General features: G+C 37.7%; 1 protein-coding gene across 4 annotated transcripts in view; it reads left to right on the top strand.

Annotated features, from left to right (window-relative positions):
• GDAP2 (ganglioside induced differentiation associated protein 2) overlaps window positions 1-27,137 on the top strand; it is a 67,548-nt gene extending 40,411 nt beyond the window's left edge. For 3 of the 4 annotated variants that reach the window (XM_070467231.1, XM_070467233.1, XM_070467232.1), the window contains exons 11-14: window positions 2,612-2,751; window positions 2,990-3,044; window positions 11,109-11,252; window positions 15,888-27,137. In XM_070467231.1, coding sequence (XP_070323332.1) covers window positions 2,612-2,751; window positions 2,990-3,044; window positions 11,109-11,252; window positions 15,888-15,935 — 387 coding nt within the window. In that variant the 3' untranslated portion in view covers window positions 15,936-27,137. The remainder of the gene's footprint in view (window positions 1-2,611; window positions 2,752-2,989; window positions 3,045-11,108; window positions 11,253-15,887) is intronic. The other variant, XM_070467234.1, reaches the window with a different exon arrangement.
• Window positions 27,138-27,367: the final 230 nt, after the last annotated feature.

Below are 27,367 nucleotides of genomic sequence, written 5' to 3' on the forward strand. Positions count from 1 at the left end.
GGGCATGAATTTGGAATCAGGGCTTAGAATATGAGATGAGACAGAATTGCGTGTCTGTGACTGAGTAGCAGCCCTGGTTCTACAAGTTGGCACATAGCATTTCAGTCAGTCAGGGGTCTGGCTTTGTGTTCTAGGAGAAGCAGAATACTGAAATGCCACAATGGGATCTCTAAAAACTCAGCTACTGTGTTTCAGACATGACGTAAATGGTAAGATTTTGGTTGGACTCATTCTGTGTTATCTGCCTTTTTGAAAAAAGAAACATAAAGTTTTGAGAATCTATCTGAAGAGAAGAAACCAGAGATGTAGTTAACCCAAGATATCATTTCGTGATCCCTTCTTTTGAAGATAAAGGACAGAAACTGATGATTCATAGCAGAAGAAATGATATTACTAGTAAATAAGAAAATGTTCAACCTGATTAATAGTGAAAAAAAGTGAATTAAAATGAGGTGTCTTTTTTCACCTTCAAAATTAGCCATTATTTTTATTTTTTTATTTTTTACCCATTACTTTTAAATAATAATCATTGTCATCAAAGATTAATTAAAACTATCAAAGTGACCTAGTAATTTCATTTCTGAGAATTTGTACTAACTACTAAAGAAGTAATCCTAGGAATGAAATAGCTATAGGCCAAGAAACTGCCCAAATTTTGGAATACTTGGGCAAGGGACAGTCAAATCCAAAGGATAAATACATAGATCATCCTAGAATATCAGTTGTAATAGAAACTGACTGCAAAGGAAGAGACTCCCTTTAATAAATAATTTTTAACCATAGTAAAAAAAGTACTTAAAAGTGTAAAAGCTGCATACAATTTTAAGATAAAACACCGTTGTGCAAAAGCAGATGATCATAGCTGGTCCCTGGTGTTTAGATGAAAGAAAAAATTGTGAAAGCCTTGGATCTGGCATGTTACTTACAGGCTCATTTGTGACACAAAATAACAAATTCTGTTAATTATTTTGCATCCATAAATGGAATGTTCTGTGACCCTGAAAAAATTATAGTTATAGAGTTAAGTACTATAGAGAAATGTTTATGATATAGTATCAATAGAAGAAAAAGTGTTACACAGTGTGTGTACATTGACCTTTTTTTGGGCGAGGGGAGCAGGACAGAAGTTTAAACATAAAGGTAAAAACTGGAAGTCATTATCTTAAAATGGATTTCATAGTTTTAGGGAGAATTTGTTTTCTATATTTTTCTGTCTTGTGGCTATACTTCTTTATAAATGAAAAAATTTAAGTCAAAGATGGAAAATTTGAAGCTGAAAATGGGTATCTTAATTGCCCTGGGCAGGAGGTGGTAAGTGGTCAGAAAGAGGACCAGAAGCAGTCTGGTAAGAGCAGAAATAATAAACACACACACATGCCCACACACCCCTTAAACACTCATCTATTTATAATAATCAGTATGACATTTATTCACAGCATTAATAATGTGATTCATACCAATAAAAGTGTGAACCCCTTTGATTCTGAGGTGTATTTGCATGGTGTTCTGAACGTTTGTGATATATCATTTCATTTATATCGTGAGGTCCAAACGAGCTAACGACTGGAAATAAAATGTGTTTCCTTAGTGCTCTCCTCTGTCTGCTCTGGTAGCAGTTGGACCCATGCTAACTAATCCTTAGTAGTCCATTCGTGTGAATGCCAAGGACTGCCCTGAGGCAAAAATGGGGAAATAGCCTGTGTGATCGTAATCCTTCGGTTGCTGCCTCTTAGCGTCATGTGTGTCGTTGTTTACAGCTACCCCAGTGGGTCATGCTGGCCCTGCCCACGCTGTGTCTCTGCTTGGTACTAATGTGTCTCTTAAATTTCATCTTCCTTGTAATGGCATACTTTTCTAACTGCTCCAAGTCTCATTAAGTTTGAGTCAGAGCAGAAGTGCTGCCCAGCCCACTGCCTTCTGCTCACTGAACCTGTTCTCATTTTCCTCATTCAGTTCAGTGTTAAAGATACTGAGCAGATTAGCCCTCAGAGTGAGCCATGTGAGGCATGAGTCCATATCCCAGTGGAGACTGCAAAGACTTGTCACTGAATTCAGGTAGAACCTTCAAGAATGAATAAAAGTCTAGAAATTCTCTAACAGTTTTGAAATCATTATCCCAGAGAGAAAAGACCTGGTAGTTGACTGAAGAGCTCTTTTGTATATATACAAGAGCTCATTTGAGAGGATGGAGATATTCTCTTCCATCACTTAGGACAGAAAGGGAACGTACCATAGCCTTATGGGAACTATATGGGAAGATCTTTTTGAAGAGATACTTGTTCTTGATGTCTGCAGTGTCTAGAGCATAGATTAGATTAAGCTCCTGGTTTTTTTCTCTCTCTTGGCTTCAGGTGGCACATTGGTAAAAGAATCCATCTGCCAGTGGAGGAGATACAAGAGATGTAGGTTCAATCCCTGGGTCAGGAAGATCCCCTGGAGTAAGAAATGGCAACCCACTCCAATATTCTTGCCTAGAAAATCCCATGGACAGAGGAGCCTGGCAGGCTATAGTCCATGGGGTCGCAGAGAGTTAGACCCAACTGAGCACACACGCATTGTGAAATAGACTACTATACAAAGTGATCATTACTTTTATTCCTTTTTCTTCTAGGCTCTCTTATATTTTATCCATGTAATGGACCACATTGCTGTGAAGGAATATGTATTAGTGTATTTTCACACACTGACCAGCGAATACAATCACCTGGACTCAGACTTCCTGAAGAAACTCTATGATGTCGTTGATGTCAAGTTAGTTACTTTCTCAAATTTTGAAGGGAGACAATAGCTTTTTCCTTTCCTAGTATTGAGCAGTAGCAACATTGTGGTGTATTCCGTGAAGGGATAGTTCATATTTTGTATCAGAGTAAATTCATGTTTAAACTTTTTCCTGCTTCTAAACTCCTGGAGAAAGAGTTAATTGTTCTTAATGTTGATTGGTTTTAGGCATGGCTTATACTGACCCTTTTTTTGGTTTGTTTTGAATCAGGTACAAGAGGAATTTGAAGGCTGTTTATTTTGTTCATCCAACATTTCGTTCAAAGGTAGGTATTCTTCTTTCTGCTAAATCTCGAAGTTAAGTGCACTACATACCTGCGTATTAAGATATATTTCGTCATCTTAATTCTTGCTGTTACCGTTGTGACTGCTAATTTCCTTGTTTAACCTTCATTTTTTTAAGTGATCTCGAGTTGTGGTCCTAATGCTTTGGTCCTGTGTAACTCGGATATCTTTTGTCAGTGACCTTTACAAGCCATTAGCCCCTGTCCTTGCCTCTCTGTGCTCTCTGTTTGGGCTTACATGATGGCTCAGATGATAAAGAATCCGCCTACAATGCAGGAGACCTGGGTTCAATCCCTGGATTGGAAAGATCCCCTGAAGGAGGGCATGACAACCCACTTGAGTATTTTTGCCTGGAGAATCCCCATGGACAGAGAAACGTGGTGGGCTGCAGTCCATGGGGTCGCAAAGAGGTCGGACATGACTGAGCGGCTAAGCACAGCTCTTAGTTAATCTGGGCTTTTTCCTGCCCCTGTTCCTGGCTAATTCCTATTTTATCCTTCACATCTCAGCTCAACAATTACTTCATGTAAAAAAGAAAAAAGAAACCTGTCTGACCAATCCTCCCACTAGTAGGTACTCCTACAAGTCATCAGATATAGCAGTCGTGGATTGGGATATAAATTTTGAGAGTCATCATCAAGTAAATAGAGCTTTAACTCTTTAAAAGTGTTAATGAATAAAATCACAGATTTAGACCAAAGACAACAGCTGAAGGCAGAGCACTGGGATCAGGGAGGAGACCAAGAAGTAACCAAAAAGCAGCAGGAGAGCCAAGGTTGACTAATGCTGTGGAAGCCAGTGGATGGGCAAAGCATCAGAGATGGTAGAAATAGTTATTATTTTAAAGTGCTGTAGAGAAATTAAGTAAGATAAGTAGTGAAAAGTCCTCATTATATTTCATAACTAAGATGAGTGAAGATTTCGGTGAGAATGTTTTCCACTTTGGGAAATTTGTCACTGTGTACAAAATTGTTGTTTCTCATTGAAATACCATCTTTAAATTTTGCATGAAGTGTTTTAAATAATTCTTTTTAAAGTTGCAAATTTCCTTTTGGTCCCTCAGTGTTAGAACAGCACAGTATTAAGTGCTACACCTATGGGAACACTGCTTGGTCAGGCTTTTTTAAAAACGTAAAATGTGTGAGGAGTCAGTTAGATCACTTATAATTGTCTTTCCTGCTCTTCTTTCAGTTGACTTCTGACTACATAGTCTTACCAGATAGTATACTATTAACTTGGGAAAAGTTAACTTCATTATGCTCAGCAGGTGGCTAAGTGTTTTTTTCTATAGCACTTACGGAAGTAATGCTTGACTATTTCCCAAAATTTCATCATCCATTTTCTTTTTTATTCATCCAGTAGCTACTGAAATTTTTTCATAAATGGAGACACACAGAAGGATTAGCTTGATTTTTAGTATGTCTTTGTAAGAATGCCCGCTATTTCCCACTTGTACTCAGAGTTGTACTAGAGGTTCTAGCCAGTGTAATATGGGAAGAAAAAGGACAAAAAGCATCTCAATTTAGAAAGGAGTAAATAACTGTCTTGATTGACAGATGACATGATTATCTATGTAGATAATCTATGTAGAAAACCCTGTAGTATCCTCAGAAAAGCTATTAATACTAGAGTTAATGAGTAACTTTTTAGCAGAATTTCAGGGTTTAAGGTCAATATTCAAAAATCTATTATCCATATTAGGAACAATTTGAAATTTAAAAAGCTTTATAATTTGCACCAGCATCAAAAATATTAAGTACTTAATGACAACTATGACAAAAAATGTGAAAGACTTATATATTGTACAAGGTAGTAGTAGTAGTTGCTCAGTTGTGTCTGACTCTGTGGCCCCGTGGACTGTCGCCCACTGTATGCTGTAAGATATTGATGACATACATTAAAACAGAACTAAATAAATGTATTTATTTATTGAAACCCTGTATTTATGGGGGTTTTTTTCCATTTATTTTTATTAGTTGGAGGCTAGTTACTTTACAATATTGTAGTGGTTTTTGCCATACATTGACATGAATCAGCCATGGATTTACATGTGTTCCCCATCCCGATCCCCCCTCCCGCCACCCTCCCCATCCCAGCCCTCTGGGTCTTTATGGATTAGAAAGTTTAATATTGTTAAATTGTCATATCTTGCTGAAGCTATAGATTCAGTTCAGTCCTCACCAAAATTTCAGGAAGCTTTTTTTTTTTAGAAATTGACCAATTAAAATGCAAAAAATCTAAAATAGCCAAAACAACTCAGGAAAAGTACAAGGTTGGAAGACCAACACTATCTGCTTTCAGTGCTAATTCTAAAGCTGCAATACTCAAGACAGTGAGGTATTGGCATGAAGGTAGACAAATTGATCAACAGAGCAGAATTAAGAACCCAGAAATAGATTCACATATATATGGATAACTGATCTTTTTCAAAAGTGCAAAGTTGGGTCAGTGGAAAAAGGATAGTCTGTTCAACAAATGATATTAGAACAATTGGATATCAGTATGCAAAAAAAATGAACTTTGATCTGTAACTTGCATCATGTACAAAGTTAACTGAGAATGAATCAAGAACCTAAATGTAAAACATAAAACTTTTTAAATTTCTAGAAGAAAGTATACGAGAAAAAGATTTGTGTGACCTTGAGTAAAGCAAGTTATTTCTTAAATTAACACCAAAAGCATAATCTATAAAAGAAATTGAACTTTATTAAAATTAAAAACTTCTGCTCTTTTGAAGATAGTTAAGAGAATGAAAAGATCAACTGCAGCCCAAGAGAAAATCTTTGTAAATTAAACATTTGTCTAATAAAGGTCTTTTCTTTTGAATATATAAAGAAATCTCTAAGTAATAAGGAAACAGTTTAGAGATAGACAGAAGATTTGTACAGAAATCTGGCTTAACCAGAAGACATACAGATGGCAAGGAAACAGATGAAAAGATGTCGAGCACAATTAGCTATTAGAAAAGTACAAATGAAAGCAACGTGAGATATTACATTGCTATTAGAATGGCTAAAATTTAAAAGATGTTTTTGTAGTCCTCAGTATCTATTCATAAAGCTAGAAAAAGTTGAATCCTGTTAATTTATTATGAATGACAAAACTAATAAAAAAACAATTTAGAAAAAGAAAACTTAGGAAAATGTTAATGATTATCTGAGTGGTTTCTGTACCTATGTTCCTTGTAAAATTCTTTCAACTTTGGTAAATGTTGGAACATTTTCATAATTTTTTCAATGGTCAAAGTTGTTTTTTACTTCTATCACAAATTCAAACTTATCTAAAGAGTATTCCTTTGTGAATTCACCAGACTTATTATGAAAATATATAGCCACTGTTTGCTAAGATCTGACTTAGCCTCTCCTCCCCTACACGAGAGTCAGTGAACAGCTCTCCTTCCCTCACTGTGACATCAGTGGATAAACATTACCAGAAGTTTCAGTGTTAGAGCCACTCGCTTTGGCTGTCACTAGAACTGCTTCAAGTAGGAGTCGGTGCAAATAACAGGTTGGGCAGAAACTGAAGGGAAAATGTATGAAGTAAGATCCATTATGTTACCTTTCCATAATATTTTGGCATGGAGAAACCTTTGGAGGACTGAGAGAATAAAGCTCATATGTTAAGAAATCCACCATTATTTTATACTAAGTCAAAAACTGTAAATGGAATGGTTGTAATTATAAAAGAATGAGATGAAAAGAAATCAAGAGATAATAAAACAATTGAATCACACTCTTCTGATTTCCATACTTCTCAGATCTTTTCCAGTGCACTCCACCCAAAGTGATAATAAATTGACTGCTCGTATAAATCACCACTCTCTTTCTTTTTTAATATTTCCTAATAGAATGCAAACTAATAATATTTAAACCCACTGTTGATTCTGGCTTTATTAGATCACTTAAGAGCACACATGTGAACAATCTTTTCCTCGTTTATATTGTTTTGTGATCCCATGTTCTTGGCTCTGCACTTGTGGATGATTGGGTGAAAGAATTTCTGGAATTCATAGAATATTCAGGAGTCTTTTTTTCAAATGTTTAGTTTTCTTTGGGCTTCCCAGGTGTCTCAGATGGTAAAGAATCTGCCTCCATGTTTGGAAGACCTGGATTCGATCCCTGGGTCAGGAAGAACCCTTCAAGAAGGGAATGGCTACCCACTCCAGTATTCTTACCTGGAAAGATTTCTTCGGTTTTTTAAAATAGTAGATACTGGTAATGGAAGTTTACCTAAATAAATGTATATGTATGAGTTATGTTGTAAGTAATTGAAAATTACTGTTCATGGGGTTCTCAAAGCAAGAATACTGAAATGGTTTGCCATTCCCTTCTCCAGTGGACCACGTTTTGTGAGAACTCTCCACCATGACCCATCCATCTTGGGTGGCCCTACACAGCATGGCTCATAGTTTCATTGTGTTAGACAAGGCTGTGGTCCATGTGATCATGATTGGCTAATTTTCTGTGATTGTGGTTTTCAGTCTGTCTGACCTCTGATGGAGAAGGATATAAGAGGCTTATGGAAGCTTCCTGATGGGAGAGACTGACTGAGGGGGAAACTGGGTCTTGTTCTGAAGGGCGGATGCTCAGTAAATCTTTAATCCAATTGTCTGTTGAAGGGCAGGGCTGTGTTCCCTCCCTGTTAATTTACCTGAGGCCAAACTATGGTGGAGGTAATGAAAATAATGGCAACCTCCTTCAAAAGGTCCCATGCAGCACTGCTACACTCTGACCCTGACCCTGCAGCAGGCCACCACTTACTCACACCTCTGTGCCACTGCTTCTTGAGAGTCCTTTGGACAGCACAGAGATCCAACCAGTCCATCCTGAAGGAAATCAGTCCTGAATATTCATTGGAAGGACTGATGCTGAAGCTGAAACTCCAGTACTTTGGCCACCTGATGGGAAGAACTGACTCATTTGAAAAGACCCCCCTGATGCTGGGAAAGATTGAAGGCGGGAGGAGAAGGGGACGACAGAGGATGAGATGGTTGGATGGCTTCACCGCCTCAATGGACATGAGTTTGAGTAAACTCTGGGAGTTGGGATGGACAGGGAGGCCTTGCATGCTACAGTCCGTAAGGTCACAAAGAGTTGGACACGACTGAGCTACTAAACTGAACTGAATTGAAAATTAAAAGCTGAGCTTTATAAAAATAAAACAAACAAAAAACTGAAGACAATGCTCTTGGGTCTCCCTGACAGAAAACTTTTAACTGAGTTTCAACTTCTGTCTGCTTTGAGTAACATTCTCTTGTTAATGCCTGAAGAATGTAAGGGAGGTAATGAGGAAAAAATGCAATGGAGAAATGTTTGACCTTCAAATACTGAGTGTATATGATCACTGCCCATTCTTCCTAAACCCAGCCTTCTCTTTGAATTTACCACCACCCCTTACTATGTCAGTATGTGCAGCGTAGACGAGTCCTTTCATAGAACTGTATAACTAAGAGGGACTTTAAAAATCATTCAGGTATAACTTCCTCATTTTGTAGATGAAGATACTGGGCCCAGATTGAAGTACATTTGTTTTTATTGTAGAATGGAGGACTATTAGACCATCTCTACATAGTAAAGTAGTAAGTCCAGAAACTCTTTGTTATTTCTTTCAACATATATTGAATTCCTTACTTTTCATGTTGGGCTTTGATTAGACCCTATAAATAACAGTGTTGAAGGAGACAGTCCCCACAGGGGTAATTGGTTGAAAGAATCAGCTACTACCACAGAGAATGTCAGTTACACGGTAATACGAGTAACACGGTGTTGTTGGAACTTTAAGGAAAGCTGTGTCTAGCACTTTGGGTGGAGAGTGGTCAGTGAAAGCTTTCTCATTCTGACCTGAGCTCTGAAGGACAATTTTTCACCAGGCAAAGAATTGAAGAAAAGGGGTTTAGGAGTAAACAAAGCAGTTTGTGAAAATGTCCTGAGGTGAGAGACCGTGGAACACGAATTCCCTGTGTAGTTTCTTCTGGCTCCATAATTTTATACTTTTATCCAAGTAGCACAGTGCCTTGCCTAGGATAGGTAGTTGTATATGTCTTTGAACCATTCATTGCATTTAGTTTTTTTGTTTTTTGTTTTTTTTTTGCCTTAGGAGATCGTTATTCTGCTTATGAGCTGGCTCCTTTACTAGAATCTAATTCCTCATTAGAGGAATGGCCATGTCACCGTTGCCCTGTATTACTGACAGCTGTGCACAGTGCTTAGAACTTAGTAGATTCCCAGGAAATGTGTACCTCCTTGTGCAAATGCATCTCCTAATACATCCTTGAGATACTTCTCTGTTCTGACTCTGCAGTCTTATTCTCTTGAACTCTTCCTAGAATCTCTAAAATCTCCATGGTGTCTCTGTAACTCTTACTAATTTATCAGCTAACTCTTAGCTGGTTGTATCCTAATCTAGAATTTTCACTCATCTAGTTTGCAGAAGTTTATATCAGTTAGGTATATGACAGCCTGTATTTAAAAAAAAAATGATGTAAAAAAACTGGGGATTGGTGTGTAATTAAATGACTGCCTAATTTAATTTCTATTAACCCACTTTGTTCTGGAAAGGCTGAGTGCCTCCCCCTCTCCTCCACCACTCTCCAAATAAACTTGTTAAGGTGAGAAGGTGCAGGGGGTAATGTTAATATTGAGGCCTTACACCAGTCATTCATAGTACAGCCAGAATAAAACAGTGACCCAGGTCATAAACCTCATTATGCAATGGACCTTATCTCCATTCATTCATTCATTTTCAATGAATGCATGGTTCTCTCTGTAGCTTTTAACACTTTAGACCATTGTATGATTGTCTGCTAAGTGCTGGGGAAATTATAAGAAACTGTTTATATTCCTGTGAAATAGAAATAAGTGCTGTACATGAGATTTAAACATAAGGTTGTGAGAATTCAATAGATGGGATAATCTGTTTGGAGCTGTCATGGAGAAATGGAGATGGGTCTCTGCCAAGTCTGGAAGTTTGGGCAAGATTCTGATAAAGATAAGTTCAGTGTTGGCTCTGTTAGTCTGTGCTTTTTCTCATAAGCAAGCATGAAGAAAGTATTTTGCATTAGGGACTGGGAATATGTGAAAGGTTTGGAACAAGCCCTGAAAAACATGATAGGGTGTCAAAGAGAAACTAACAACATGATTGGCAATTGCCCAAAGTGTCATGTAGTGTGTTTATAATGTACCCAGTTATATCCTGGAGTGTGCTGTGCCAGTACACCAAGAATTCATATACACAGGTTACCTTCTTCTATAAATGGGGATAGCAGTAACATTGTACCTACCGCACAGAACTGTTGTACAAGTGTGTGGTAAACATGACTATTTATGACTGTCAATTTGGATAGATGAACAATAATTTGTAAGTTCTAGCTATTGCCTAGTTCATGCCAGTATTGTTTGCTGTCAAGAATTCTTTTTTTTTTTTGCAATGAGCAAATTTTGCAGGTTAACTTTTATAGAAAAATTAAATGTTGTGAAGTAAAATGAGCAGGGGTGGCTCTATATCACAGAAAATGCACTTTGAAAGATTGCGTGCCAAGTGTCAACTGAAAAATAAATGTCTCAAAAATTGGCAAAAGGTTTCCATCTCATTTTTAAAAAAGTGAAAGAGTTTCTGAGATTTGGAGATGTTAAATATTTTCACTGTACCAGTGAATCAGTATTCCATCAGAGAGTGTAGTGGTTTTGACCACTGCCCACAACAAAAAAGCACATTGTATCACATCACAAGACACTACATGCACAGGAGCACACACACCTATAACAGAAACTGAGGCTTCAGGAGACAGCTCATTCTTACTATATTCCTTAGTAATTGTTGCTCTAGCATGTTTCTTTTTGTTGTTTTTAATACTGTTCACAGTCCACTAAACTGATTGCATAATTCAGTGACATACTACAACCTGCATTTCAAAAAACACTGCTTAGTACAAGATTTTTTTGATACCAACTTCAGTTATGAAATAGTTTTTATCTAGCATAAATTTGTGTGTGTATTTCTGATTCTTGCCACTGGCTTAAATCATTTTTTTTTCCTTTATTAATCAGGTATCAACATGGTTTTTTACCACCTTTTCTGTCTCAGGACTGAAGGACAAAATCCACCATGTGGACAGCCTCCACCAGCTGTTTTCTGCCATCTCTCCAGAACAGATTGACTTTCCTCCTTTCGTCCTTGAATATGATGCCAGGGTAAGAAGTACCAGGAATTCTTCCTCACCTAGTATATTATTGTAACTATTTTATAATACAGGTCTAAGCACATAATCTTTTCATTATAAGATGCTGTTAATACAATTAATGTGTTTTAGTAAATTTGATAGTATCATTTGACTTTTTTTTTTTTTTTGACATTCTTTTCCTAAGGTAACTTTTAGGAAAATGCTTGATTCTAAGAGAGGGCCTTCCCCCCTCTTTTCAGTGAGAAACATTTTTGCTGTAGGTATAAATCCAATCCTTGCTTGTATTGTCAGTTTTCCACCACCTCTGAGACATACTTCTGCCTAATTTTATTAAGACTAAATGACTTTTCATCTACATAAATAGAACCAGAAGAATCTGTTGGTATCCAGCATTTTTCAGCATTCATTGTAAGCCAAGTAGCCTATCTTAGTCTTTACCCTACTAAAAGTTCCATTTGTATAATGTTTGTAAGAGTATCAACCAATAATATTAGCATTGTTACTTACATCAATCTATTAAACACTAAGAAATGGCTACTCTAGAATTTCATCAGAGCTCTAGTTCTTTGTGGTTATTCGCACTCACGTTAGTAGTTAAAAACAAAAAAGTCTAACGTGCTTGCCAAATAAGGCAAGTGATAATAAGGCAATTATCAGTTGCCTTATTCAACTATTGCTGGTTGCATATTTTTGGGGCATGAAGCAGAGCATATATTTGTAGGTTATCTTAAGCTTAAACTGAATTATTCTTCCTTAACTATTGTACAACATATATAAAGTAAATATTCTACAAGACATTTTTTTTCTCTAGCATTTCTCCAACTTCAGTTGTGATTTCTGTTCCCCTTTATGTGATAGGTATGTGTGCTCAGTCATGTCTGACTGTTGTGACGTTATAGACTGTAGCCTGCCAGGCTTCTCTGTCCATCAGATTTTCCAGGCAAGAATACTGGAGTGGGTTCTTCCTGACATAGGGATCGAATCCACATCTCCTGTACTAGCAGGCAGATACTTTACCACTGAACCACCAGGGGAGCCCTTTCTATCTACTTAACGGCCCACAAAGAAGGCTTTCATTAGATATCAGCACCATCCTCAAGCTTCGTTTTGTTTTTCTGTCTTACATGTATGTGCTTTTAGGTTTTTGTTTTTTTTGTTTTTTTTTAAGATTTTATCTATCAAATACAGGCCTAATTAACAATTTTATTAATCAAAATTAAATAACCTGCAGTGTAACATCATCTCTGGATATCTCTCTGTATCTGTACTAGAGCTTTCTAAAACTGAACTATTAGGTGCTCTATACCTAAAGTCAAAGAGAGGAATGAGAAGAGAGAAGAAACAAAAGAAAGCGTCAGGAGATGATGTGGACAGAGCGGGCAGAGAGCACATTCCTAGATCCTGGAGCTCTTCACATTATGCTGCAGTCCTTTGGTGCCTCTGTGGTCAGTGGAGAGTGTTGTACACGGAGAACTCCTGTCTTCCTGTTTAGAAAGATGGCTAAAGAAACCATGTAGAGAAGGATTAGACAGAGTAAGACCGTAGGCAAGGAGACAAGAGGCTATTCGAGAAAGCCAGGGGAGACTTGAGACTAGAGCTCGGCAGTGATAGTGATAATGGTAAGGTTTGAAGATTTTAAGAGATAGTTAAAATTAGATATTTTAGGGAATAAAATGCCCAGCATTATGGTGACCAAGCAGCCAGTCACTGGGAGGAATAAAGGAGGAAAGAAGCCTGAGGTGACTGCCAACACTTCTGCTTTGGAAGACTTGGGGAATGTTATTGCCACCATACCAGAGAGGCAGTTTGGAGAAATAGCACTGGGGAGCTCAGAGAGAGGAGACAGGTGGTCCCTTAAGCGTGTGACACATTAGGTTTGAGGTGCTGCATGGGAGGAGAAGGGGGCAACACAGGATGAGATAACCGAATGGTATCATCAACTCAATGGACATCAGTTTGAGCACACTCCGGGAGATAGTGAAGGATGGGGAAGCCTGGCATGCTGCAGACTATGGGGTTACAAACTGAGTGACTGAACAACAAATGAGACACTGAAGTGAAGGTCTAGAAATTGGATATTTCGTTGTAAAGAAATTTTTTTCCTTTCCTAGAAAGAATTAAAAATATGCTTAGAGGAAAAGAAATGAGTGTATTGTTGGTCAATTTGATTATCATGTTCAAGAATGCTTTGCCCATAGTAGATTACTTATTTGGTGAAGATATGATACGCTGTTCATTACTGCCCATCAGCTTCTATTTTTCTGGATATTATGTGACTTAGAATAGCAACATAAATTTATAGGATTAAAAGGCACTTTTGATGGTAATTAGAAGGTAATTTTTATCTATCTAGATCAAAATGGTACTGAGACCATTTCAGAAAGGGAGCTGGTCAGCATTCGTATAATCAGAGAAGAGAGTGTAGAGATTTATCTGGTCACAATTCTTCAAAGTTTTACAGTTGTTTCCAGAAATAGAGAAAATATTTGATTGCTCAGCAGGCTCTTCCACAGTGTGAGACTAATATAAAAGATCTATTTCATGGCGTTAAGAATTAGATTTAAAAAAAAGAATTAGATTTTCCCTTCTTACTTTATCACAATTTAATGTTGATATAGGAAGCTTAGAAAAATACCATAGTGGAATAAAATGGAGAAATTTTAAAGATGGATTGTTAACCGTTTCTTCTTAGTTGAACTTCAGGATTTCTCTCTTCAAGCATGTATCTTAAGCATAGCGTCTGTGCATATAGAGGATACTGGTGGGGTTAGTATAACAGATCTTGGTAGGAAATTCTAAAATTAAAAAAAAAAAATTTCCATCATTTTTTTTTCTCCAAGTATCCCAAAATGTAGCCAATCTTCTGATTTGGTTCTACCAAAAATATTTTTTTAATCTTTTTGCTACCTGGTCAGAAAGTCTAAAAAAAGAAAGTTTTCCTAGATATTCTCTCTGTTTTCCTGATTATGGTCTCAGATCCATTTCTGCTCCAAAGTGTCTGCCCTGAAGAATACAGAGCTTTGGATTAGCTTAGTCACTCAAATAACATTTACCTTCCTACTGTGTTCAAGACTGAATAGATTTAATGCTCCAGAACTATAATGCAAATATACTTTCAAGCAATACTGTTTTCACCCTACCTCATTCTTCATATCTAATTGTTATCTTACTTTGAGCATTTTTTGTTTATAGTTTACTAAAAAAGTTTTTTGTCAAAGAAATACTTTAACAGCACGAAATGAATCTTATATCTCATAAATCTAATTTAGAGTCCAGCTACCATAAAACTGTCTTGATTTTTAAGATAAAGTTAGCCAAGATAAAATCAAAAACTTTCCCCTTACACGGATTTGTTGCTTTCTCTATTTGACAATAAAATTCTGGCCTTTGATTCTCCATCTTGATCTTCGGTTCAGTTCAGTTCAGTCACTCAGTCATGTCCAACTCTTTGAGACCCCATGAGTCGTAGCATGCCAGGCCTCCCTGTCCGTCACCAACTCCCGGAGTTTACTCGAACTCATGTCCATCGAGTCGGTGATGCCATCCAGCCATCTCATTCTCTGTCATCCCCTTCTCCTCCTGCCCCCAATCCCTCCCAGTATCAGGGTCTTTTCCAATGAGTCAGTTCTTCGCATAAGGTGGCCAAAGTATTGGAATTTCAGCTTCATCATCAGTCCTTCCAATGAACACCCAGAACTGATCTCCTTTAGGATGGACTGGTTGGATCTCCTTGCAGTCCAAGGGACTCTCAAGAGTCTTCTCCAACACCACAGTTCAAAAGCATCAATTCTTCGGCGCTCAGCCTTCTTCGCAGTCCAACTCTCACATCCACACATGACCACTGGAAAAACCATAACCTTGACTAGATGGAGCTTTGTTGGCAAAGTAATGTCTCTGCTTTTTAATATGCTATCTAGGTTGGTCATAACTTTCCTTCCAAGGAGTAAACGTCTTTTAATTTCATGGCTGCAATCACCATCTGCAGTGATTTTGGAGCCTCCACAAATAAAGTCTGACACTGTTTCCACTGTCTCCCCATCTATTTCCCATGAAGTGATGGGATCTTGAATGCCCTAAAAATTGTCCTTGTTAAAAACCTTGCCCCTCAGGCATGTCATGGAGAAGCTCATTTCTGCCAATGTGGTTATTCCTCAAGGAGAATTTTTGTTTCTTATCTCAAAGATTCAGCACACAGCAGGACAACACAGTCTAATACGAAAGAATCTGGGCTTTAGATTTGGATAGACATGGATTTAAATTCAGACTGTTTTGGTTACCAGCTCAGTGACCTAATCTGTGTGACCCTCAGTTTTCTGTTCTGTAAAATGAGGATGTTACCTACTTCATGGCATTATGTGAGGATATTAAAGGATAATGAAAGAAAAGAACTGCTTAAGTGTCTGCATATTGAATGTTGATAAATGATAATATTTTTAAGTATCATTATCCTGATTACCTCTGCCTACATTATAGCAATTCTGACTGACCCCAGTGGAATTGCTGTGTTGACAGAAACCTGCTCAGGGCCAAGCATGTGCTGGACATTGCACATACATTATATCATTGACTCTAAATCCCTTTCTTTTATATTCCCAGTTACATTGGTCTTAGTGTTTAATGTTCTTGTCATTTTTCTTTTCTGCAGGAAAATGGGCCTTACTATACATCTTATCTTCCATCACCAGATTTGTGACCTGCTGTCGTTCAGCGCTCCTGGTTTCTAAAGACTCCACTTTCTCCGCAGATCCACTCCCTGTTGAAGCGATGCTCCTTTTTGCTGTACAGCTCCAGAGAGCCTTTTGTCCCCCGCCTCTCTGGTATTTTTTTATTGACTGTATATTTTCTGGCACATAGGCAATCTGAAAATGGTAGGCCATTCTGAACTGTACACTTATTTTAAATTTGTATATTTGTATCAAATGAAAATGTTCACTTTTAGAGGATTGTTAATAGCAATTGGGGAGCAACTTCTGAGTATCTTCAGTTTCCTGGAAGGACACTGGGTTCTCCATTAGACAAGCTGCAATATCATTCACATCATCCCTCTCACGTTGCACGCCTTCTGTGTGTATGCAAGTGTTTCTCCAAATATATAGAACCAGTGTATGCTGACCGGATGCATTGTTTGCTTCACATCTTGGCATTAACGTTTTGTAACAGATAATTTGGTGAGGATAAAAGAGAATCATCTGGGATCAAGGATGTAGAAAAAAATGTATCTGATCAAAAATGTCAGAAATTGTTAGCAAGATACAGGTCTTAGAATTTTACTGCACCAGTGAAGACAAAGACTTAAGGACTAAAGTTCCTGAGTTTGTATGATTTAAGATTGTCCCTGTTATGGTCTCAACAGTGGAGGAAAAACAAGAAGACTTCCTTCAGCCTTTTTCCCTCCGTCAGAGGTGGTTTGGTCTGCATGTTCAATAGTACAACACATATTAGTAATCCTAGTAGAGGGTGTCTCCCGAGACGCCATCAGTGAGCTTTAGAGAGAGCGCGGCTTTCCCAGACTTGTGAATGATTTTATTCGGCTCTTAGGTCTACTTCCTCTGAGGACATTTCCTAGTAGTGTGTCTCGAGTTGCCTACGTCGATACGAAGGAAGTGTGTTGACATGAACCAAACGCCAGACCACTTTTGCAACTCAGGCTCTATTTGTGCCTTAGCTTGACTAAAAGTTAGTATGATGCTAGCTACCTCACAGAGGTATCATGAGGACAGCATTCAGAAAGCGCTTTTGATGTCTTTGGATGAAAAATGCTGTGCAGTGGGGTGTCTTCAGTTAGTTTTTCAATGAGAATAAATATCCTTGAGGGAGTGCTACAGGACACTCCGCTTGTTCTTGGCACATTTTGAGTGACTTCCCTTTTCTTGGAACAAGAGCTGTTAGTGCAAATTCCCAACCCTTAGGATCCCTTCCCATTTTGTTCAAGTGTCTTCTGGCCTACTCCTCCTCCAGCGCTACACTTTAGCGAGAGGCATGTGTTAGCCATTTTAAATGTTACTTCTTGAATGAAGGTCACACCAACATCATTTCCATCTGGGTTTCTTCATACTCCTTTTAATTCCTGCATTCACCACTCCCCCTCATCTCCCTCACCCCATCATGTACACTGGCAGTTCGGAGAAGAAAAATTAGAATTCTAATGTGCTCAGGATTGATGCTTCCAAGGGTCCCACTCCCTTAGGTCCAAATTAGTTCTTCAGTGGAGATAAAAAGAAACATCGTTTTTCATTTATGATAGAAAAATGCCCCTGTAGTTGTGTTAACCCCATCCTCTGTTTTCCTGCATAAACAGGAAGGGCCTTTGCATTTCTCAGAAAACCAGTCTTGTCTTGCATGTAATGGACACATCTGCTTTGTGCCAGTAATCAAAACCACTTGTTCCTTCCATGTGCTTGTTTGTTAGGGACTTCCTTTTATGCTCCCTAGGTCATCAGGGCTAGACAGCCAGTCAAATGTCTGGTATTAAGCTTTGTCTCAAACAGTACTACTTCAATCCTTTGAGCCTTGACTTTTAAAAATCTGAAAAATTAGCTTCATCTTCTCCAGTCAATTCTTAGATCATATTTGAGGTGGCATTTCACTAGGACCAGTTGTAAAAATACACCTACTTTTCTCTGTTATAGCTGGACTTGGCTACCTCATGTTGGCATCTGGCCTGAATCATTTCCTTAGAGGGTTCAAGCTACTTTGCTGTTTGGAAAGAACCAAATTTTATAGTTTCTTGTAGGCAGTAATTTATAAAAGATGTCCCTTTGCAATATTCACAGCAATATATTAATGATTAATAACAAGCAGGAATGTTCAATCGATGTCCTAGAGTGTAAAGGTGGTATGGGGCTATATACATATCAACTGCATTTAATAATTTAATGATGACTAAAGATAAGGTTGCTCTTCTCAATGAAACTGAATTTGGTATTGGACCAAGTTCATGCTTTTATATAGCTGTCTGAAATGTTATATAATGAAGTTCTTTTAATGTACTAAACCCTAAGAGGGGAGCATAGTGACCTTGATGTTGAAATGATAATGTAACGTTCAAGGTATATCTGCCTAGATGACACATACCACTTTCAAGGATACACACATTAGAGAATAAATGGGTGATGACCCCTAGCATCTGATATTAATTCAAAGCATCCTCAAGTCCTTAATTTAATTAAATTTCTGTCATGCCAAATGCTAGTTGAATTGCGGGAGAAACTACTTATAGGCTGTTAACTTAAATTAGTTCATGGAAGACATAATATGATTTTTAAAATAAGTATGTTTCTTGCTTCAGTATATATTTGGGTTCCTAACTCATCTATATTCATCCTTAACTCATCTATTTTGCAATTTCTTGATGGCGAAAAGACCTTCTGAGAAAAGCTCAGTATTTATTAGACTCAAGGTTTAGAGACAAGGTGGTTCATATCTTAAAGATTTTTTTTCTTTATTTAATATATATCTTATTTCATTGACTGATGCTCCATTATATTTATTTTTTCTAAAGTAAACCCTCTATAATAGTTGAGACTAATAGAGGATTTTTAGATTACTTTTTAGGGTAAATGGATATAGATTTTTTTAATCAAATATCTGAAGTTCAAAATGATTTAATCTCTCTCATTTCTAGAGAGAGATGGGTATAATCACTGTAGTAGCAGAGTGTGGCTTGCCTTTTTCTACCTGTCTTCTCTTTGCTTAGATGTTACTTAATGAATTCAAACTATAGATAATGGTTTAATCTTTCCTTTGCTGCAGTTACTAGGAAAGCCAGAAAATGTAGCTTCAGTATGGGCTAATAAAACCACTCCTGGTGTTTCCCCTGGCACACTGTCTGTGTGTGTGTATATATAGTTTAAATTGCTTAATATATGAACAGAAATTACCAGAATTTGCCCTGGAAAGAGGAAAGTTTTATGGTTCTAGTAACAGGGGTTGATTGTATTAAGGACCAAAAGTACAAGATAGCATGTAAACCTCTAAGATGAGAGTTAGCCAGTGACTTTCAGACTGTGGTTCTCTTAGGTTATAGTCATCACAATCAACAAGCACTAGAGGGCTTCACCTGGGTAGGTGCTAGTATACCTCATAGTATGGGATGGACTCTTGGTTTGCAGTTGCCAAAGAACGTGAAGGATAAAGAAGGGTTTTAACCTGTGATCAAGGTCACGTCATAAACACAGATTATGAGGATTGCCTTGAAGGTCTAACCATTTATACATGTATATCTCTATCTACATACATATTTATATTTACACACAGTAATCTGGTTTGTTTTACATTCTTTGAATGTGGTTTAAATGGTCCATATGTAGGGAACATAAAGCAATAAATAGCCTAGTTTAAGCTTTGATTTTACCAAAATAGCCCTTGAAAAGATGATATCAAGGTCTTTAGATATTAGTGACTCCCTTGGATATTAGTTACTAACTTTGTTTTCTGTGTTTCTAAGAACAGTATCTCTGAATCGCAAGTATAACATGACTTAAATGGATAGGGCCTCTGAGTTCAGGTCTTCCTCGTGGCTCAGACGATAGAGAAGCTACCTGCAGTGCAGGAAACCCAGGTTCGGTCCCTGGGTTGAGAAGATCCCCTGGAGAAGGGAATGGCTACCCACTCCAGTATTCTTGAGAATTCCATGCACAAAGGAGCCTAGCAGGCTACAGTCCATGGGATGTCAAGAGTCAGACATGACTGAGCAACTAACATGAACAAAGGCTGAGTTCAAGATGAAAAGTATAAATATTCTCTAGGTAAATTACACTGACAGAATCATAACTGCTGAATGTGAGCTAGTATTTTTGTTGAAGAGTTAAAACCAACACATTTTGTATATACAATCATATCTTTTTTTTTTTTTTTTTTTTTTGGTGGTGTGTTTTGTTAGTGTAATCACACAGTCATCATAAACTGAGCCAAGACTTTGTCAAACCAGATGTTGTGGACCAAAACATTTAAACAAGAGCTGAACATATGTAAATGATTTTAATAGCTTTTGGGCAAAGGAGACCTAACAAAGTTTTGATTGATGTGATCTTGAGATTTGTTTATTCAAAACTCACAAGTTTTGAATATTTTTCATTTAAAAATATATTTTGTTCTTTTTGAATTAGAAGTTAGATCCCTTTTAAAGAGAGTCCCCCTCTATACAAATACAGCCATTAAGAGCTGGTTAGTAAAAGGTAATGTTTATATTGAACCCCAGGGTTAGGACAGTCTTTTATGGCCACTATACCTGGCATTTTTCTAATCACTTAAATTAGTCTACAGAGCAGTATAAAATGCAGTAAATTTTATCATCAACCTTCTCTGTGGAGACCTAGGCTGGTGCTTCTCAAATTTTAATGTGCATATATTAAATCAGCCAGGAATACATTAAAATGCAGATTCTCATATAGTAGGTCAGGGTGGAGCCTGGGATTTTCAGTTTCTTTCTTTTTTTTTTGGCCATGCCACAGGGCACGTGGGATTTTAGTTCCCTGACCAAGGATTGAACATGTGCCTCTTGCCTTGGAAACCCATAATCTTAACCTCTGGACCACTGAGGAAGTTCCCAATTCTCAATTTCTAACAAGCTCTTAGGTGATATCAATGCTCCTGGTTGAAAGACCACACTTCAAGAGTCTAGACTATATTTACCTTCCATATTGTCCCTGTTTCTGGTAAAAGAGATAGAACTTAGCATTGTAATAATACCTTCTGCAGGCCAGGCATTCACACATTCCTTATCTCATTTAATCCTCTTAACAAATCCTCTGAAGTACAGGGTGATAGAAGTTCGGTGCTGCTAAAGCCCAAAGACACAAGCAGTGCAGTATAGAGAGGTATTTCTCAAACTTGAATAACGCACATCCCCTTTTAATACAGAAAAATTCTCTTAGCTCCTCAGTTTTTTACTTTATTTATTACAGTGTTATCTATGTATATGTAAAGTTACCTATAAATGCCTTATGCTTATAGCTCTTGCACAAGTATAAAATCAAAAGTTTACAGGTCAGACACAAACTGTGAAACTAATGCAATTTAAAGTAACGCTGACTAAGCGTGGTGGATGAGGGCGTTTGCCAGCGGGGGGCTGTGAAGTGATCACGGTGCTGAGTGCTGTAACACAGCTCGGATGTTCAGCATGCCCCTACTAGCGTGTGAGTGGCGACTTCGTCTCCCGCTCGTTGTTCAAACTGTAGCATTTCTTTGTGCAGCACATAGTGGTGGCGTTTGGTCTTCATGTAGCTTCAGTACATCATTCCCCTGTTAAATTAGTCTCTGTTCTCCATAAGGTTCCACAACTAAAGCAGATCCTGGCAAGTTAAATGATACAAACCGGGGCTGTGAAACGTATTTGGCTTTAAGGCAGTTATCCAGATAATTCAGAACATGAATACTGATAATTTCTTACAAGTTCCTTCAACATGAAAACTGTCTAATTCTCATAGTAAACTCCTGAGGCTCTCATCCCACAAACATACACACAGAGACTCTTAATTCCCCTTTCCCCTCCTCTCTCTCTCCCAACAAGAATTTCTCATGGTGGTTAACAGTGTTGGTCCTCTGGCTTCTGACACACCTGGATTCAGACCTGGGCATGTTTCTCAGCGTTTTCTGAATTCCACTGTTTTCATGTATTAAACAGGGATAGTAATACTGATTGAATAGTTAAGAGAAATAAATGTAATCATATTCATAGAGCATGCATAGTAAGTGTTTATAAATGGGTAGCTACCATAGCTTTGATTGGAAGTAGTAGTAACTAACCTTTGGCGATTCGCTCTGTGCCTCTAATGCTGCTAAACTCTTGCGTGTGTTCTCTTACATACTGAGCTGTAGATGGTTGTTGTTCAGCCACTAAGTCGTGTTCGACTCCGTGTGTCCACGTGGACTGCAGCACGCCAGGCTCCCCCGTCCTTCACTGTCTCCCAGAGTTTGCTCACATTCATGCCCGTTGAGTCCGTGATGCTATCTAACCATCTCATCCTCTGCTGCCTTCTTCTCCTTTTGCCTTCAATCTTCTCCAGCATCAGGGTCTTTTCCAAATGAATCAGCTCTTTACGTCAGGTGGCCAAAGTATTGGGGCTTCAGTTGTAGGATTGGGGTTCAAATCCAAGGTTCAAATCCTGACTGCAAAGCTCATGCTCTTATAAAAAATAATTAATATAGAACGTCAGCACTTAGTTACTTATTTAAAAAGTTATTTAATGTTAAATTGTACTTTCTCAAAAATTTTGTTATAGAATTAATGTTTCCCTGAAGGGGAAATGGCTTAGGTTCCTTTTAATAATTGTATGATGTGCTAATCAAATTGACACATAATAAATGTAAGTTTGTTTTAAAGGCTGTCATGCTAGGTTGTGGTCCAGTGAAGATACTGGGTCCATTAGGCTTCACTTGAGCATTATTGTTCTTTTGCATATATGAGACCTGTAACTAATGGTATTATATAACGTGAGATTCTTATTGAATCTCTCTCAATGCAACTTTTTTGCATAAAATAATTCCCCCTTCCCATGGTACTATCCTGGTGTTCCTTGACAGTCTGAGAAATAATACACAAACATCTTAATTTTCATCTGTGAGACACATTTTTAAAAATTGTCTTAACTGTTCTTTAAAATTGTTCCTACTAGTACGTCTATCATTTCCTAATTTTCTGTTCAACAAAAAAAGCTAGAGTTTTAAAAAATGAACAAACATATCTATTGGCCAGATGTTTATTTCTTTTTTTGTTTTGTTTTGCTTTTTTTCCTCTAATTAGGTGTTGGGAGAATATACTAGGAGGGAGTTGTAAGAGGAACTCATTTATTAACAAAGATAGTAAACATTTGGATAAATGATTAGAATTAGTTGGAGCCACACAAAATGTGAGGCTGTCATTGAATTTTATTAAAATCTATTGTAAAAATACTTCCCTTTATGCCATCTTACGTAGAAGCAGGATAATCTGTTGTGGAAGTTACTGATTCTTTTTCCAATCCAGCCTTTTTCCCCCCACCCCATCAGCAAGATCTTTAAGTTCAATGAATGTGTGCCTCTCTGTCCACGTGAGTTATCAAGATAAAAGCTGTGTTCTGTGTGTTACTTCACCGCCTCACCCCATAGCACAGCATAAAAATCTTTCTGTGGCTTCATATCACAGACATGGCCGAGTTCTACCTGATTTTCTCTCTTTTAGCAGTCTGTTAATTGATTTGGGTTATGAGCCCTTTCTCAGTTCACGTTAGTCTCCTCTTCTATTAATTTTAAGACTGGTTCATTCTACCTTTTCTCTTATTATTTGTGTATAATGCCCTCTGGTTTTTTGCATCTTTAAAATCCAGATTTGTTCTCTGTAGGAGTAGGTATATGAAGCATTTGACTGTTTCATTATGTCTCCTAGTTCAGATGTGTCTGGCATTTTCACTCTGAAATACTAGTTATGAATTATAACATCATTGACTTTTTAAGCATAGGTGGGTTATGTTTTCTATGAATTTTATTTCTTGTAGTAAAAGTAGGTTTTTAAAATTTTATATGAAAGGGGGTATTGGTTCTCAAAGAGTAAAAAACCGCCGAACTCTCTCATCTTACTGATGAAGAAGTAGAGACCCAGGCAAGTTAAGGCAGCCTGGACGCCTCACCAGATCCTGCGGATTGCAGATTGTTTGAAGATGACCTTGACATCTATAGCTGGAGCTCTTTGGAACTGTGTTTGCCCAGCTGCTTGATTTTCACATTCCCTCTTATGTCCTCCAGGGCAGATTTTTTTTTTTCTTATCATTTTTTATTTATGTTGCACTTGACTTAGCCAAGTTCCAGGGAAGGACCAAGTTCAGGAATTAACAGCAGAGGTTATCAATCATTCAGGGACTGTGAAAATATTTGGGGATGGGAGATGATTGTTCATTTGAAGTTACAGGTGTGTGATTTTAGTTTTTTACCCAACTATCCATTCACTCCCATTCACTGTCCACCTCTTAAGTAAAAATTCCTCCTTCCGACAAAACTGAACAAGAAAGCAGCTTTTAAAGCGTTTGATTTTGGAAACACTGAGAAAATGCCAATCTGAATATGATAAATTTATACCACCTAGAGAATTGCACAGACTTTGGCAGTGCTACCCTAGCCAGTGCCAAAGCACACCAAAATAGGCTCTGTATTAACATTGTGGAGGCTCTTGCAGGAGAAACTAAATTCTTATCTATGAGCCCATTTTTCTGTCATGTAGTTTTATAGCATTGAAATTCTCTACTTCTTCCTGAGTCAGTAAGCAAGATCACAGTACAGAGATCCTATACAGCACAGATGCTATACTTCTTCCACTCATTCAGTAAATAGTTCCTAAGGATCTATATATTAAAATAATACTGGCTGCCATAACAAATAGCAATGAACATGCTTAATGGCTTAAACACATTAGAAAATGTATCTCACATAAAGCCTGAATAGATATTACTGGTGAGCAAGCACTCCTAGTCCTGATTCAGAGACCTAAACTCCTTCAATTTTGTGGCTCCATCATCTTCAACATGTGGCTTTCAAATTGTTAGTTGCTCGGTCGTGTCTGACTCTTTGTGATTCCATGGACTAGACATCCAGCCAGGCTTCTCCATCCATGGAAGTTTTCCAGGCAAGAATAAGGAGTGGGTAGCCATTCCCTTCTCCAGGAAATCTTGACTCAGGGATCAAACCCCTGTCTCCTGCATTGCAGCCAGATTCTTTACCCTCTGAGGCATCAGAGAAGCTCTGTGGCTTTCAGAGGATACACACTTTCCCATTTCAAGCTGGCAGAAGGGGAAGAACCCGGAGCACTTGTCACCTGGAGGTGACACATAGCACTTCCATTCATATTCCACTATTTAGAACTCAGTCATTGGCTATACGTAACAGCAAGGTCAGGAGCTGGGGAACGCAGACTGTCTGGGGGCCCAGGAAGAGAGGCGTAGGAACTTGGTGCCCAGCTTTTGGCAATAATCCAAGCAGTCTACTACATGCTAGAAAAAATGTTAAAAAATATGTTCCAACCACATAGGAATAAATTACCCTGCAATGAAAATGCTCCACTAGAGAGATGTCAAACGTCAGAGAAGGGTGTTGGCACATGATCACAACTTTGCCTGAAACAAAATCCCATGGCATAGCTTAGGATGTATCTGTAAACTGAAGCTCCTGGTTCAGACCCTCTACACCAAATGTGCTTGTACTCTAAAGCAGAAAGAATATGGAGGCATCCAGATGCCTGTTACTGCATCTTACAATATCTTACTACTTCAATTTTGTGGATCAAGAGTATTGACTTCTTAGAAATGCATACTCTTCAGTCCTAACCCCAGAACTATGGAATCAAAATGTGCATCTTATCAAGGTTCCCCCAGTGATTGGCATCCACATTAATTTTGAGAGTCACATTGTGATCCTGGCTCTGACACTTATTAGTGTGACTTTAGCTAAATTGCCCCAACTCTGTCCCTTCCTTTCATCTGTAGAGTAGGGGGTAATTGGATATTGGGGTATCTCTTTAGAGATAATGTACTCAAATGTTAAATAACACCTGACAGCAAGCATTGGATATTTTCTTACACTAAGTATTTACTTTAAAAAACAACTGTAAGGAGATACAGCTCTTTGAACTGTTAACTCTTTGAACACATCCTCTTTCAACCCGTAGGACTTCAGCCCTTTGAAATGGTGAGAGGTCTTTTATTCACATGGTTTAGTGTTCCTTAGAAATGTATCAGCTCAGAAAAAATAAACATTTCCAAAGTCAGTGAATGGTGTTTGTCCCAGTGAGCCCTAATATAGACAGCAGCCATGATCTCAATGAATTTTGTAAACTTTAAAGTATACACAGATGTGATCTTCTTACATGCCCAACCTTGAGACAGTAAATTCTTAAGGAACTTTAGTTATATATAGTAACCTTAGATTAATTGAAACAGGAAAAACCATTTATTTATAAATTAAATAATTTGCTTCAACCAGAAAATAAGTTGGTTTTCAGCCTTTTGGAAATGTGTTTTTCTTGTGTAATCTTTGTGTCTCATTTAGTAAGTGTAATATATGCATATTAAAGTTAATTTTTGCTTTATGTAATGATTTAAAATGCATATCTAGATCTGTCAGCACCTTGGGTTTATCTTTTTAATACTGTTTCTCTTAATCCTATGTGGTTAGTGGTTATGTGGTTAAAAATTTTTTCAGAGATAAGGCTGAATAGGTACTGCTCTAAGAATACAATCTGAGACTTAAAAGCATCTTTAAAGTCAGATCCTAATATCAGCTTCTTTGATTTTTTTCCTCTTGCTCCTAAGTTACAATTTTAAAATTTCAATTTGAATAAGTTATGTTTATTGATGTTATGGGTGGCCTACTGTAGTTCATCAGATTATTTAAAACTGGGAAATAAACTGAAAGACTAACTATTACGGCTTTCACTCAAGGAAAGGAACAAGACAAGAACCACTTGCATTTTAGTTCAGATGGGAGCATCTAAGTCTAAGTTTGTATATGCCCCTATGCATTTAGACCTGGCCTCGAAAGTCATAGAGGAATCATCCTTCCCACCTGACAAGTGAGGTCGAAAATGTCACAGGTTATTTGCTTTGCACAACGCTTAGTGCAAGACCAGAGCTAAGAGGCACTAACACTTTCCTGTTGAATCCACCTTGTTGGTATGTTGAACAAACAAATTCAGTTTTGAACCTCATCTAACCCCCACAGGAGTTATACAAGAAGCGGGAAAAAGGCAAAAATCCCATGTTTTAGTCACAATAGTGAAATGGCACAGTGTAAAGCCACTCTGCATCTAGTGTTTTTCTTGTTTGTTTTATCTTTATGTTTATAATTTATTGTAACATGTACCAAAATCAGATTATAATATAATTCTATGTTATATTCTTTTTGAATATAAAGACTTCTATTTCTATTCTAATCTTATGGAGTATATCATTTTTTGGTATGTTTATTTTTATTTTCTCTTTTCTTTTTTAAGCAACTTTGAAAGTGAAAGTGTTAGGTGCTCAGTCAGGACTGATTGTTTGTGACCCCGTGGTCTCTAGTATAGCCCTCCAGGCTCCTCTGTCCATGGGATTTCCCAGGCAAGAATACTAAAGTGGGTAGCCATTCCCTTTTCCAGGGGACCTTCCAGATCTAGGGGGTCGA

The sequence above is a fragment of the Odocoileus virginianus genome, chromosome 5, assembly GCF_023699985.2.
Source record: "Odocoileus virginianus isolate 20LAN1187 ecotype Illinois chromosome 5, Ovbor_1.2, whole genome shotgun sequence".
Lineage (NCBI taxonomy): Eukaryota > Metazoa > Chordata > Mammalia > Artiodactyla > Cervidae > Odocoileus > Odocoileus virginianus.